The sequence below is a fragment of the Melampsora larici-populina genome, assembly GCF_000204055.1.
Source record: "Melampsora larici-populina 98AG31 unplaced genomic scaffold MELLAscaffold_2, whole genome shotgun sequence".
Lineage (NCBI taxonomy): Eukaryota > Fungi > Basidiomycota > Pucciniomycetes > Pucciniales > Melampsoraceae > Melampsora > Melampsora laricis-populina.
Window position 1 is genome coordinate 2,876,038 of NW_006768766.1, and position 16,345 is coordinate 2,892,382.

The 16,345-nt window shown below is 41.7% G+C and overlaps 2 protein-coding genes across 2 annotated transcripts; both read right to left on the reverse strand.

The window, feature by feature from the left end:
- Positions 1–9: 9 nt before the first annotated feature.
- MELLADRAFT_76552 (uncharacterized protein) lies at positions 10–1,708 on the reverse strand (the record flags this gene model as incomplete). The annotated part of the gene is made up of 3 exons (XM_007404560.1): positions 10–141; positions 256–458; positions 557–1,708. Coding segments are annotated over 3 exons (1,344 nt in total), but the record flags the coding sequence as incomplete, so codon positions are not given.
- Positions 1,709–12,776: 11,068 nt separating this feature from the next.
- MELLADRAFT_89273 (uncharacterized protein) lies at positions 12,777–15,264 on the reverse strand (the record flags this gene model as incomplete). Its single annotated transcript, XM_007404559.1, has 6 exons — positions 12,777–12,931; positions 13,011–14,270; positions 14,472–14,776; positions 14,856–14,979; positions 15,036–15,162; positions 15,259–15,264. 6 exons carry the CDS (start codon positions 15,262–15,264, stop codon positions 12,777–12,779), a joined length of 1,977 nt encoding a protein of 658 aa, XP_007404621.1.
- Between the last annotated feature and the right edge of the window lie 1,081 nt (positions 15,265–16,345).

Sequence of the window (16,345 nt, forward strand, 5' to 3'; positions counted from 1 at the left end):
CGTACATCTCGTCAATGTTTTCGCTTCATCTAAACAAGTTTCGAAAATCGCATTATGACCCAACACTTTAGCCGACACACTCAGTACAGAAGCCAACAATAAATCCGATACAGATCTAATACTATCAATCTCTTCTCGATCCTTTTAAAAAGAAAAGGACACGAAAAAAAAAGGCACAAAAGCATCAAGTTTTCAAACCTCTTTGAAAGTTTTCAAAAAAGAAAAAAAAAACTTGTGGAAAAAGAAATGACAAACTGATTGACACCAAGTGAGTCGATTAGAATGTTTTTGAAAAAATAAATCCCAATAAGCTTGAGCATGATAACAAGTAACTCTTCCAGTTCCAATCAAATCATTAGCTCTTAATTCTAAAGGTTCATTGGGTGATCGCCCATTCAGATTTCGATAACCACTCCCAGGAATCGGAACTGTTCTTCTGTACAGTGTAGGTGGTGGTACTGAATTTAACAAAAGATGATCATTTTTCAAATTGGTCATTTTGGTGAAAACAAAAACAAACAAGATATGAACCGCTAATAGAGTATCTCAGTCTTACCTTGAGCTGTTGAATTCTCATTAACCTGTTGTGATCTTTCTGAATTCAAAGTAGGTTGATCAGATGGACGCCTATGATGGTTTTGATCGGGATGACTATTCTGATTTGATTGATGTGAATTTAAAGGACTTAGATTGCTATAAGATGAAGGAGGTGGAGTTGAATCACGAATCGTTTCTTTTGCTGGATTCATAGACGGATTCAAAAGGAATGAAATCGAATGAGCCTGTTGACCTCTTTGAGGACAGTTGATGATTTCTTCCATTGTCGGATTCAACCCGACTGGAGCAATCGCTTTTGGGATGGTAGGGTCATGACCAGGTGAAGGTCCCCTGAGAGGGTACCCTACCAAGACTCGAGCAGGTAATGATGGTCGTGGTTTAGGTGTGATAGTACTGTGATGATGATGATGATGAGAATTGAGATTATGAATTGAAGTTGAAGTTGAGAATTGATTTGAGTGCATGAGATGATTTGAATGCTGAGATGATGATTGATTGAATCTGGTAGGTTGATGAGAGTTTTGATAGATTGAGTAAGCCGAGGTAGGAGAGAATTGATCGAGTAAACTGATTTGGTTTTGAATGATTTGAATTTGATGATGTTGTCTTTCGATGACGTTCTTTAATTTTTCAGCTCTAGTATCGAGATTATATTGAGATTCGGTTGGATTAAGTTTGAGTTGATGATGAAGATGTTTTGATGATGTCGATGTCGATCGATTCTGATTTAGAACGCTTTCGAAGTTTTGAGAATTAAGCTGAGAAGTTTGATCTAAAAATGAATCATTTAAAGTTGAATGAAATCGAGGTGAGATCGATCTAGGATGTTTTTTGTTAGCATTAGTATTAGATTTCGATGCTGAAGTTGAAGTTGAGGATGAGGTGTTGAAGTGATGATGATGATGATGATTAGTAATCTGGTAAGTATTTTCCTCTTGGTTCGGTTGTGATTCCGATTTGATATTGAAACCTTGATCGATGAATTGCTTTGAATTGTCTTTAATCATCTTTTCCTTTCCTTATTTAATCCCCTATCCAATCCAAATCACATTTACAAACTTTTTCACTTCACTTCACTTCACTCGATTCATTCAATTAAATAGTGTAATCTTCTTTTTTTTTTTTTCTTTTGTAGAGATTTTAATTTTTCTATCAGATTGAAGAGTTTAAAGAATTGTTTTAAATTGTAAGTCGAATCGAATTTAAGTTGTGTAGAGTCAGAGTGGTTTGATAACTTTCTAAATTCTGTTGGGTAAACTAAATCACTTGAAATCCTATCGATCCAATCAATCAATCGATCAAATTGAATTCTAAATCAGATTTCTAAATCGTCACTTTACAAACTCTTGCTTGATCGATCGATTTTCAATTCAGTCTCAATCTGATTCTACCATACTTTCACTCAAACCGATTCATTAATCTTCTCTGTTTTCCATCTCATTACGTTTTGAATTCTTAAAGTTGTTTGGACTTCGCTTCGTTTTCGATTTCCAACCCCAATTTCCTTGATAAATCAAATCGATTCCTTCTTCTATGTATTGTAGTATCTTCAAAATTGTATTTCACGTAAGTATGTATCCGCAGGTGAAATCAGAGAGATGAGGACCCTGGAAAGCTCCTGGAGAACAAACCGTCCTGAGGGGGTTTTCGGATACCGGTGTTTTGTGAAGTCATGTCACATGGTACCAGAGATGTGACAGGTGCAAAAGATGCGCCTCAACGAGGGCTATCAGATGGTACACATGTCTGACCCTGAACATGACTGGTGGCTTGGGAAATGTGTGATTTGTAACTTTTGCCCCCCCAGACCGACGAAAATCCATACCGGCTCGGGTCGGGTACTTACATACGGATATCTCGGTGATTACACGTGGTACAAAACTGAAAGTATATGTAATCGAGAGCCCTGATCAAGGCGCTTCTCCTACCACCGAGAAATCCATGTTAACCCACCTCTCCTCGGGGCAAATAGTGAAAGTGTGAGGGCCGGGGCCGGAATGGATCGAGGACGGTTTGTTCTCCAGGAGCTTTCCGGGGTCCTGAGAGATGCCATCATGCATGCATGTACATTTTGTACAATAAGCAACAATGTGATGCTCACAAAGTGTGATGCAAGGTGATGTATCAATGCCTCGGAGGTCCAAACGCACAACGACTTCCGATGACCCGAAAAGCTTGTTTGGCCCGAGTACCGAGTCACCCTCCAATAAGATTGGTTTTAGAACTTCAGTAGAGTTTCCCCAACGCTTTTCATAAACCGCTAAACCAAGTTGCTCAGCAAGCTAAGCCAAAAACTCAGCAAAACTGCATGCATACAATTTTTTTTTCTGCCAAAAGGCGCTTCAAAGATATTCAAATTGATTAATAAAAGAATCAAATAATTGTCAGACATTAGAAAACTCAGATATAAACTTGAATATAAGGAATAGTAAGGTCTAAGAACAATGCGCTAGTGTAGTAAGTATAAAGTGCAGATGTATAGGTTCAAAATCAATTTAGAGTAGACCAAAGCAACATATATCAAAGAACAAATGGGCAGGGTAATAGAAGAAATGAAGATGGAAATAACGGAAATTGAACTGAAGAAGATAACTTTGAGTGAGAGTAAACTTCATCAATTTCAATTCCTTTCTTTATAGGTCTTATACAAATTTAAATTTTCTACTATATAAAGTTCTTAATAAGAATACCTCTAGAAAATTTTTGATTAATTCCAATTAAAGATCAATAAGGGAGCTGCATAATAATTGAGGAATAATTAAATAAGTGAAATCAAGATATATTTGAGTTTATATTGATATAATTGATGAAAGAATTCCGGTTTGAAACCAAATAGGGCACTGAATATTCAAAGAAGATGTGTCAGTGTGGTTGCTTTAATAAAAAGACTAATAATTTCATATGATCAAAAGTGTTAACTTCATTCGGGTATATAGAAAACCGAAAAAAGAACAGGAAAGAAAATCTGATTGTGTGAACAAATCATCATAAATATAAATTTAATTTTTGAACATAAAATTTGATAATAAATAATCAAGATGATATTTACATATGTAGATTCTTATAAGGAATGGAAATCCAATTGATTTTTGGAAGTGGGTGCTGTATATGATGTTAAATTGTTTTCAGATCGTGGATTGAGTTCCGAAGAGATTGAAGACATAGATGAACGTACAATAATATAATACCGGTTATGAATCTCATGAGGGAGCTGTAAAGAGATGATGGATTATTTAATATTCCGGAGTGTGTCCCGATTAAGAGTAATTGCATGATAAACATTGGAAGAATGTTTTAAAAAATCCAAAAAGAGGAAAGCCTATATACTTGTAAGAAATATAGGATACGAGGAAAGTTCAAAAAGATAATTGAATTGATAAACAGATGAAGAGATGAGTGAAATAGTTATAAGATGATGTTGATACTGACATTTGTGAAACCAATCAAGTTATATCTAATTATGTTATCTGCAAAGAAAATGATCAAAAAGAAAGGAGAAGTTAGAATTCCACAAAAAATGGTCATTATCAATAAGAAAAGCATTTAAGAGAGATGAGACAGTGAAATTAGAAATGTGACAGGCCGGTTATTCACAGGGCATGGTGGTAAATAAGACAGATGAGAGAGAGGTGAGGAATTATTGAAAAGAATAGGATCCCACTATTTAGAGCCCCCTTGGCTGATATCCGGAGGCCCCCGGGTTTCTACCAAAACCCGCGTAACTCAAAGGCACCCCGTCATTTTCAGCCTATATAATGCATGATCGGACCTCAAGGGCTTATCAAGGGCTCCCTAACCGGGCACCAAAACACGAATGAGCCCCTTTTGGAACGTCAATTAACTTCTTTCGAGCCCCTTCACCATTGATGGGGCTCGAAATATGAAGACAACAACTGCAAGGGCTCCCAAATTGCTTGGCGCCCGGACCGGCCCCTGCATGTCGGACATCACTGGCCCTTCGGCCATACCCTTCATATAGAAGTTCCTCCGCTCTCCCTCACAATACTTTCCTTGTCCAATTTTCTTCCCTTCCTCAATTTCCTTGATTTTCTTACTTCTATCACTTAATCCCAACTTTAAACCACCGAACCCTGTAATAACTCAGTTCATACATACCTGTTCAAACCATCTCACTCTCAACACAGATTCCATTCACTTGAACGCACAATCTTTCCAACTTTAACACTTGATATAGTGTACAGTATGGACCACCCAAACCCCGTTCCCCCACAACAGCCGGTGACATTCAAAGCTGTACATGTACATGCACATCCAAATTCTCATTTGATTCAAACAAACCACATGATCCATCCACATCCAAGTCCAACTCCGAGCGGAATCATACCATCACATCTTGACACTTGCTTTCCTACCCCGCAATTACCATACCCTCCCTCCGCTAGGCAAGATATATCAGGTGCACCACCACCACCAACTAATTTGTACTGTCAACCTCCTCCACCTTCTTTGTATTCTCACCCTCCCCCGATTTCTTCTTTTCTTTTGTATTCTCAAGGTCCTTCACCTCACTCGCACTTTTACTCTCAAGCACCTCCTTTTCCTGGCTCGTATTCTCAAGCTCCGCCGAACGTCTCATACTCTCAAGCTCCTCCTCTTACTGGCTCGTATTCTCAAGCTCCTGGCTTCTACGCTCAAGGTCAAGAAAGCTCGTACACTCCACACTCTCGACCTACTGCTCAAGCTCAACACTCGTACTCTCACCAAGCCTCGTATCATCAAACCGCTCCTGGAGGTTCAATGTGTCTACCAAACTACGGAACCCCTCATCATCATTACCATCACCCTCCTATCGAAAATCTACCATGGAAACCACCAATTACTCAATCTCAATCTCAATCTCTTTCTCACCATCCGCCTATGAACCCGCACTTACCTGTCACAACTCACTCGGCTTTATCTACTCAAAATGAAGGGACTGCTAGTGCTAGCATTGATGCCGCAACTCCCGGAGCTCTAACTTTGAATCAGACTAGTACATCCTCTTCAACATCAAACCAATCAAACCATTTGGAAACAACTCACAACGTGCAAACACCTCCATTGGCCTTAAACAATGTTGATGTGGCCGATGTAGATGTAGATGAAGCAGCCCTCGATGAAAGAGACATTGACTGGCCTCCCCTCGGTATGTTTGAGAAGATCACTGTTTTGTGTTCACTTCGCACCTTTTTTTTCACTTCCTTACAAGCTAATGTTATGTTTGTATATGTTCTATTCAACAGGTGCAACTCCTGTTTGCTCACTCACCGGACCCAAAATAGGTAAACAGTTCATTGAAAGGGAGAACGGTGTGATGTACATCAACGCAGTTGCTTGACACCAAGGTTACGCTGTGGCCATCAAAAGTCATAAGAAACTTAGAGAACACACTATTTGAGTTTATCTATGATGCTCCCTGGGCAACAAAGTACCTTCCGTCGCTCAAAAGCGCTCGTCGTCTTCCAAAAAGACTGGGTGTCCTTTCAAAGTGTCTCTCAATTATTGAACCAATGTAGATCGCTGGGTTGTATGTCAAGACGTGAAGAAATCCGACAAACAGACGCACAACCATGAACCATTCGATAATCCTCACAACATGTCCATTTACCAAAGATTCAATCCAACGGCCAATCAACAAATTGATCTCCTTTCTTCAGCAGGTGTTCGCGCAGCTCACATAAGATCCCTCATCAATGTTGAACCGGGTTCTCAACCGTTGTTGCGCAACATACACAATGTTTGGACCTGCTTGAGGGACAATTGGCTCAACGGTCGAACGCTGATTCAGGGCTTATTCGATCTCATCGTGTCCAGTCATTGGGCCCATCGCACATTAACATCACCCAATGGTACACTTCTAAACCTATTTTTCGCTAGTCCCTCCGGCATCCAATTGGCTCGAAGATTCTCAACCGTCTTAAGTATGGATTGCACTTATAAAACCAACCGCTTTAATCTACCACTCTTACATATTGTCGGCACGACAAACACTCATCGTTCATTTACGGTGGCCATGTGCTTTCTAACTAATGAAAAGCAAGAACAATACGAATGGGCTTTAAAGCAACTCGCCAAAATTCTTTATCAAGACGAGGATGAAAACACCACCGTCAAAATGCCCGAAACGTTTGCCACAGATGCAGAGACTGCGCTAATCAATGCTATCGCCACCGTCTTTCCCCAATCAGTGCACATACTTTGTGTATGGCACATCAATCACAATGTTGCTAAAAATTGTGAGGGTAAATTTTCCGATGCGGAATGGACCACTTTTATGAAACTTTGGAATTCATTTGTATCTTCAACGTCAACTGCGGATTACAACGTTAACCTCGAGGCGGTTTCCAAAATGGCCAGAGCTCATGATGTCTTTGCCTATTTGGAAAGCACATGGCTTGGTAGAACTGATAAGTTTGTTACGTTATTCACATCCCAGACGCCTCATTTTGGAAATTCATCCACCTCTCGTATGGAGGGCAGTCATTATCGTGCAAAACGGTTCCTCTATGGTCGCCACAACGATTTTATCACATGCTTCAATGCCTTCAAGCGGTTCGAAGAACATCAAATGAGCGAAATCATGATCTTGGTCAGCATTGAGGAAACCAAGACTCTTCAAGGTCTTCCTCAGTTCTTCAAAGACCTGCACGGTGTTATCTTGCATTTCGCCCTGAAGAGGCTCAAACTCCAGTACGATTTATTACCAGAAGCACTTGAAAGACCATGCACTCACACTTTTTGTGGAGCCTGGGGCCTACCCTGTTCACACGAACTTGCTTCACAAAGAGACAATGTCGATTATCTCTCTCCTGACGTGATTCATTCTCAATGGAAACTAGTGATGGAAGTTACCCCAGATACTCATGACGGCCTCGTGGCTGCGGCACGCGTCAAGTTCCAACAATTACTAGAGCTACCCAAACATACCCTTCGAAAAGTGTTTGGCAAAATAGGCCTGATCCAAACAGGCCAATATTCTCTTGTTCCAATCATGAACGCGGAGGTTAAAACCGACACTTGAGGCCGACCTCGAGCTGCAGATGCCAAAGGGAAGCGGCAAGTCTCTCCTGAAGGTTGATGGAAATCGAATATGGAGCTCGATGATGCCGCCAAACGGCCTCGAGTTGTCAGATGCAGCCTGTGCCTCACTGCTGGACACAAAATCACCACTTGTCCTCTTCGTCGCACGCCTACTTCAGCACCTGCAACTACGGTTGCGTCGACCAGCACAATCTTGTTGTCAAATCCTGCTACGTTGGTCGATTTACCTCTCATTTCCAAAGAACAAGCTCTGTTGAATGATTACTATTACATGATTGATGAGGACAACGTGGACCAATCTGACTCTGCCTCTGCAGAGTCATTTGATTTGTTTGATGAATCAGACGTCGATCATGTGTTAGAACAAGAAGATTAAGTGCCCAAATGTCCTTTCTGCGAAGAACCCCTCCCCGCCAAGCCTTTGAAGAAACTCATCGATCTGAAAGCTGTTCTCTTGGCCATGCCAAATTCTCACCAATTGTCGGTAAGTTTTTCTTACTTTAATGTTAATCATAAGATAAGATGCTCAACTGGTGTGTTTCTCAGTGGACCCAAACGGCCAAATTTTGTCAATTACATCAAGCTGAATGTGAGACTATCCCTCTTGGTGTAAGCAAAGGATGGCCTACTGTCATTGATTTCAACGGTTTGCAAGAGTAAGTACAATCAATTGTGTCCCATCCAAACCAATCATCTCTCTGATGTTGATGGTTTATACACATAGCCGTATCAATCAATATACAGGTGTATTGAGCAATATAATCAACAGGACTGAAGTATTGTCTTACCTCATTTGCGCTGAGAAAAGAGGGCAAAACCGTGGTCATCTTGACAGCATGATTGAGGTCGAGCAGCCTGGATAGTGAGTACTTCACTGATTATGTCGGGTAGTGCTAGTTTCTAACAATTTTGTTCTCAATAGCTATGGATATGAAGGCTATGAAGTGATTGTAAGAAGCCTTGAGGTTATCTTCATCAACGACAAATCATCGCCCCATCACCTTGATGGACATAAAGCTGCGCCTCCCACGCCGGACTCATTTCTTCGACAAGTCCTCATTCACAAAGTCGCGACTTGTTTAATTGCTGAAGATTTACACTTTGAACGCACGGACCCACGAGTGAAAGTGACTTTGGAAACCAGCCGAGGTTTTGGGGTGGCAGTATTTCCAATGCCCCAAGATCTAACCGAATTGAGCAAGAGGAAAATCAAACGCATTACGTCGGTGGTCTCCAGTGCTCGACCTCACACTTCTGCGCCTGTCCGCGTTCTGGAAAAGAGCGCGCTGGTGAAGCCAGCCGAACAAAGAATATTGAAGCAATTGCCTAGTATCATTATACCACACATTAAGTCTATCTACAATCCTCCACCCTATGGCAACTGTGGGTTTTACGCAATTGCTAATGCCCTGCGATGTAATAAAGGGGATGCTTATGTATTAGTTCTTCGACACTTACGCGAAGAACTGTTCAAGAATTGTGACATCCATGAACAGCTTATATTGACTTCCCCCGGAATGCAATCTCGCCGTAAGGTGACTTGACAAACGGCACCAGCGGCTACCAAAATAGTTGATGATCTCCTGCATCGACTTCAGCCCCAAGACACCACTTGTGGTGAAGAGTATTGGATGTGCATGCCTTACTTAGGCTATGTAATTGCGAGTGTTTATGAGTGCCCGGTGATTCTCTTCAATCCAATCAAATCCAATTGTTACACCTTTTTCCCTTATCGCACGGCACCCAACAGGAATAATCCTATCATTCTTGGCTTTGTCAACCGTGGTCACTTTGTCAATTTTAGTGTGGCGGCGGGGGCACTTCCATTTCCCAAAATATATGGTAACTCCCTCTCACCTACAATAACTGTGACCAACATTCCCGGTTGGATTAGCAAGTATCAAGTGCAATTGCGTCTTTGGGCTCAGAGTGAATAATTTGATTCTTATATGTGGTATTGTTCATATAATTCACTGTGCCAACCAGGTGTTTTTGTATGTAGTTGTTACCTGTCCTGTTTCTCATATTTTTCTTGTTTGTGATATTTTTCTTGTTTGTGTATGCCCCACACCTTCCTTCATTCTTTTGTCCTGTTTCTCATCTCTTTCTTGTTTGTGTATGCCCAACACCTTCAATTTTTTATGACTATATGCCCGTGAGGGGCCAAATCCCCCTCCATCTATGCTATCTTTGCCTTGTCAAATTGTCTATGCATTGTCAATTCATGATTGTTTATGCCAATGTGCTTGTGTGCGGAGTCTTCGAGAGAGAGATCCTGCTCTACGGTGATATCTCATCTTGTTCAAGAGCGAGGCTTGCTCAAAGTGAGGTGACCAACCATCTCATGAAGTCAATGTTTAAATCTTTGTTAATTAGGATCGATCCATTACTTATGGAGTCATTGTCATTGGGTAGTCGGTCACGGTCAACATGATGAGCAAGCATGAAAATGAAGGAAGAAATTTAATAAAATTAAATCGAGGCCCTTGAGGAGCCCCCTTGCGGAGCCCCTTCTCGTAAATAGGGCGCCTGATTTATTTGGAGCCCCAGATCCAACCCAAAATGGGGCTTCGGATATTGTTCCGAGGGCTCTAAATAGTGGGATCCAAAGAATAATAGGTACAGGTGTGGTGGTGACGTAGCCACAACAATAGCCACAACGAGCGATATAAGTGTTCACATGTTGGGTGATTTGTGCTTTCCACTTCTCCAAAATATCTTAAATCCCTCATTACCATATTTCAATGAAGATGCTCTTCACCTTCACGATGATCATATATAATTGTGGATGATCACAAACTCCGCTTCTTCCCACTTTTGATTTGTGAGTTTAGCTCAGATCACCACAAACTCCCAAACCTATCATTTTGACTCTACAGTTGCAAAAGTTAAGAGACCAGTTGAAATGCCAACAGGAAAACCAGTCAATCATCTATTACCATCATTATCTAAATCTTTCAACAATTTAATAATTCTAGAGATAAGCACATACATACCAGTCTCAATTTTTGACCTTGAATAGATAACAAATGATCAGGATTACATGCATAGTAAATGGCAACCTGAATCATCATGTACCTCTGATACTATCCCATATATATATGACTGGAGTACCCCCATGGATGGTGTTTAAATTTTGGTGCCTGGCCAGGCAGATTTGACTTAATGGTTAGATATCATTGAGAAATTGATGATAAAGTACCATGTCAAGACCCATCAGCTCCAACATTAGCAGGACATAAAAAGAGCGTAATGAAAATTAAGGAAGATAGGAGAGGAGCTTGGACATTTAGATATGATATGTCATATAAAATAGGAAGAGTACATGTGAGCTCAAAGACTGTTTATTTGTGTGGTAAGAAGTTATGGTGGGTTGAAAAACTCCCTAGCCAAAATTTTCTTGCTCACATGCCAACTTCTGTGGATAACCCATAAGTCCCTCTTTGGCGGGCTTGTTTGCCAAGAGGCCCTTTTCTAGGCTAGGGCAAGAATGTAAAAGACAGGGAAATTGGAAATGTAATACAGAAAATCAAAAAGGTCATACATAAAGGGTAATCTGATATACAGGCACCCTTTGAGCACCCACTATGGTTTCATTAACAACACAATTTTGCATCAGTTTGACACTAAATCATACACAGGTCCACTGTGGGCCTGTCTTAGACTCATGCTCACTGTGATCAATGTGTCAAATCATGCATGAGGGTTGTCTACATCTACGCACACCTAAATAAAGTCTTATCATAGACTTTTAGCACATCAAATGAGTCATGAACAGCCATCCATCCAGCTTTACATCCAACACCTTTACTTGACAACTTCCCTCTGATCTTGAGATACCAACATATCAACAGTGGTTCTTCCCTCTGAAGTTAAACCTTCCAAATCATATTGTGCTTGTTTTTTCAAGAAAAAAACTTGCCCAATTGATTTTACTGAAGTCAAGTAACACAGTCTTGTTGCTCATGATCACCATATGAAACGGGGAGGGGGAATTTTACACCGACTCCTTTCACTGCAGACATTATTCGGGTTCCCCAAGTGGGCAGGGAAAAATGATTGGGAGTATGATTTGTCATAAAATGGTCTATCACTCCACACCTGAGCCATAACACCCACACTACATATGTGTAGCAGGCTCAGTGAATATGTGGTTATCATGTACATACAGTTCTGCTCAGTTATCTGCTCATCAGGACAAGTTATTCATATGTAATACATGCTGTAACTTCTTTCAGATTGAAAAAAGCTTCCAAAAGATTGACTACATACACTGACTCAATGTTTTGGTGTGATCTCATCAACTCAACTGCATGTAACACACTTTCTGTTACTAAGACATAGCTTCAACAATATTGCCTGAGCAGCTACAGAATTATATGTAGTGAATTTTTGGGAAAAAAATTTCAAAGTCAAAAAAGTTACATGTGGTATAACATGTGATTTATTTATTCTGATGGGCAAAAAACTGAGCAGACCTGTATGTACATGATAGACAACTATTGACTTAGCTTGCTGCACATATGTAGTGTGGGTGAAATGGCCCAGGTGTGCAGTATTAGATTCTTTTATGAAAAACTGTACTATTAATCATTTTCCTCTGCCAAATTGGGGAAGTTGAATGATGTTTACAGTGTTTACACCAAATCATCATGTGTAAAAGCAAGTCAGTGTAAAATTCCAAAAAAAGCGGGGGTTCTTAGATTTTTACACCTCTTTCGAATTTTTTATTTCGGTGTTAAAAAATACGGTGTAAAATATCCAGTGTAAAATTCATGTGGCCGGTGGTGAGGTTGAATTTTACATTGAAATCTTTACACATGTTACGGCGGTGTAAAAAATCTCAGTGTAAATTTCAAGTCTACACATGCAAAGTACAATTTTGCACGTCTCATCTTTACACCGGGAATGCCTGTGTAAGCAGGCCATGTGCAAAAATCAAATTTTGGCACGCCTGAATTGATTTTTGCACCGAATATGTTACGCAGACTTGAGAAAAAAAACATGCGAGATAAACACGCAAGACACCATGTTTTGGGTTTATAGTCGACACACAGGGAGACAGCAAAGAAAAGGAAGTTCTTTCATGTCTGAGAAAGAACAATAAGCACCACAGGCTAACCATTTAAGGCATTTGTTTGTTTGTCTGTTTCAAACAAAACTACTCCCTCAACTTCTTAAGCCGCTCGCGGTTCTCCGCTGCAGCCTGGAGCCCCTTTGCAAGCTGTAGCCTTGCGCTTATCCGCTGTTGCCTTTCGTTTAGCCGCTGAAGAGCTGTCATCCGCTTGCGAGGCATCAGCCTTCTTTGTAGCATTGCGCGTGCGCTTGCTCCCTGTATGCAGCACATATGAGGTCAGTGTCCTACAGTACTGCAAAGAACAAAGAGAGTGTAGTGAAGGAAGGCAACTTACGTGGTTGGACCTCTGTGGAGGCTACTGGTGGTGAAAGGGCCTCCTCTTCAATTGACGGATTCAACTTTGGTATGGCCAACTTGATCTTCAATTTGACAGGGTCCAAAGGGGTCTTGATTTCCTCAGAAGGTTGATGAGATAGCTCATCAACCTCAATGTCGGCCTCTTTGGTTCCTATGACATCCACATCATCCAGAGGTACAATATTGCCGTAGAGAAGCTTGTCATTATCGTGCTGAGGTTCTTCACGGTTGAGCCCGACGTAGAGAACGTCATCGTTGTCATTTAAGATTTCTTCATCTGCATCAGCGTCATTGCGAACTGGCAAAGAAGGCTCTTCGGGCAAGGTTGTGGTCAAAATGGCGTTGTCAGTTTCTTCAAGAGAAGGAAGGCCTCCTCCGAATGGCATCGTGCTGGTAGGCATTGTGAAAGGTATTGAGAGGTGTCGATCTGGAAACTTCTTCATCATGTCCAGAAGGGCATGTTTGATCTTGACAGTTTCCGCTTTGAAAGGGACCCGCATGTAACACGTCCAGCTGGTGTTAGCAATACAACCAGAAAGGCTGTCCATGTCGCGGGATATGAGCTGGGAAAATCCTCCATTCTTGAGCTCGTCATAATGCCATACACCCAAGACACCTTCTACTGACCGCACCACTTGGCACCAATAATGGTTACCACCCCAGAAACCACGGGTGACCATCTGATATTTGGCTTCACCTATATCTAGACGCGCTGGCCAGTTGGTGTCTCCCATGTAACGTCCTCGTTCCTTGGAATCTAAGGCCATGATGTTGTCCATGAGAAAATAGAGATGCAAAGGTAAGGATGTATCTTCAATCTTCATACATTGATCATATAACGTCGGGTCCTCTTGCTCGTGGCCTTTTTCCTTAATTGGATGACATCCACGGCATACAAGGCCGGGTTCGGTTAGGACACCTTCAGAGAATAACTGTTTTAGCAAAATGTCCAGTTGACCATAAGCAACACCAGACTCCCTGAACATCGATGGGAAAAGCCGGAAACCACCTAAAGATCTGTTTGTAGCTCGGTTGTGTTTGTCATTGCGATGACATATTAATGTCTTAGTCACGTTGATAGCAAAAAGAGGCCTTGTGTGCGGGTGGTCTACTATCATGTCCATGAAACCATCGGCAGAACAAAACTTGTCGGACGTGTATGACTCGGGTTTGAGAGCTTGGATGGCCTTGTGAATAATGTTCTGCCCGCGTTTCAATAAACTCCCGAGGTGTTTGCCTTCATTCATTTCGCCATCGCAACGTCCGGTGAAATGTCAAATGATGATCGTGGGCAAAGATGTCCCATTGACGTGCGTGTGGTCACTCCAAAGTGGACCCCACAGAGCGTAGAGGGATTCCAGCGTGGCAGTCTGCCAGCATCAATTAAGCGTGCCAATGGGGGTGCCTGACGTATAAGACTTGTAGGTTGTCAAAGCACTTCGATTGATGTTCAAAGATCCTCGAGGACATCCAGGACCTTTCTTCTTGGAGGGTTTGCCGGATTTAGCCTCAGCACCGTCAAGCAGTTCTTTGGTGGTGTCCGGTGCACGGCCGTCGTTTGCAACGTATCGGCGTTTGGTGGGTTTGGCCATGCCTAAAGACGTAACAATATCTTGCCAATTTTGATTGCTGGAACTGTAAGTCACCGAGATACCTTTGCATCTGGCCTCGTAGTCGCGCTCTAAACTCGAAACAAATGCAAATAGTTGAATCATCCCGGCGATGATCCCACACTTGCCATCACTAACACCAACATTTGACAAAATTGTTCAATGTTAGACTCGTTACGATTATATGGTAGAACGCTTTGATAAATACCTACCAGAGCATGTAGTAGACCCGGTGTAAGGATTCTTGCGCATTGGTCGTCTTCGGTAAATCAGCGCGCCGGCGTGGTTGAGCTTGTTCTTTGTCATCTGATTCTTCTTCAGGTAATGGCGGGTCATCTTCAGGAATAAGCTTCCGCGCCCGGAAGAGCATGGCTTGGACATCCGCCGCATACCACCAGTTAATCCTTTTTTTCGCCAAAGGAAATAATCTTTGCAAATCTTTGAATCTTTGTTCAAGATTGGGACGTCCAGACGTTCATCCGGGAGAAGAAGCTCTCGGCACAGTGTCTTCCAAGTACCCTGCGTGTCAAAGGTACATGAAAAACGTAGATTAATTAGATGAATTAAATCAAAACAATGGGACAGTTAATCAATGTCCAAAGAATGGGAACTGACCACCATATTAACCTTCACGATTTTGTGATTTTTCGAAATGCGAGTGACCGCCTGTTGATAATGCTGTTCGCAGCCGTGCAACTTAGAAAAGGCAATTTTACAATCATGTACCTTGAATACCTCCATGTATGCATCTATGAATCCATTTTTCTGAGCTGCAGAAAAATCAACAACCTGTTTGACCAGGCGTCTCTTTTCTCTGTCTGATAAGTCAGTCTTCTGGATTTGTTTGAAGAGAGTGGCGAAATGAGTTTTTTAGTGTAAGGTAGACAGTCCTCCGAGCCACGACAGTAGGATCGGTATCCAGCTCTGGAGCTTCTCATTGTACATCGACGTGGTTAATAGGTAACCGTTAAGGAAGAATTTGTATGTGACATCAGAGAGGAGGCCGCCAGAGTAGGCCTCCCCGTCTTCTTGTTTGAGTACTAGCATTTTGGCCATCCACTTTGTTTGGAAGGTAAAATGGTCATCGTCGTCCATTGTAACCAACACAATTTTCATTCCTTTCCTGTTGGAGGAAAAAGAGGATATATCAGCCATGTATAGTCTTTAGCCACGTCAAAAGGATGAAAGGAATGGAATACAAAAGGATACGAAAATATGAAAGACTGGGAGTACGAAATAAATTCATCAATACTGACCTGGACCAATGTTTGATCTGTGTATACCACCTGTCACATCCTTCCTTGTCATTCTTATCGTCCATCAACCCGTGTTTGGCGAGAATTTCACAGCGCAAATAGCCGAGGCGGTTGGTATGTCCAAAAGATGAATGGATATCTGTTATTGAAGCAATAGGTTGGGTTCCAAGACGGGCACGTCCAACCTTTCAGAGAGCAAACAGCGAGAGTGAGTATGTGCTTCATGCTCTTCTGTGAACACAAGAGGACATTCTTACATACCTTCATACCAAGTGGTCCCAATTTCGGATCATTCAACACGGCCTCTTCCAGCTTTTCCTTTGCAAGAGGATCAGCCTTTTTGGGGTCAGGCCATTGGTGGGTGTGTTGTCCTTGGTGTTGCAACAAACACCATTTTTCGACCGTGTCCTCGTCAACCCGACAGCGGGCATAACACGCCAAGTGAT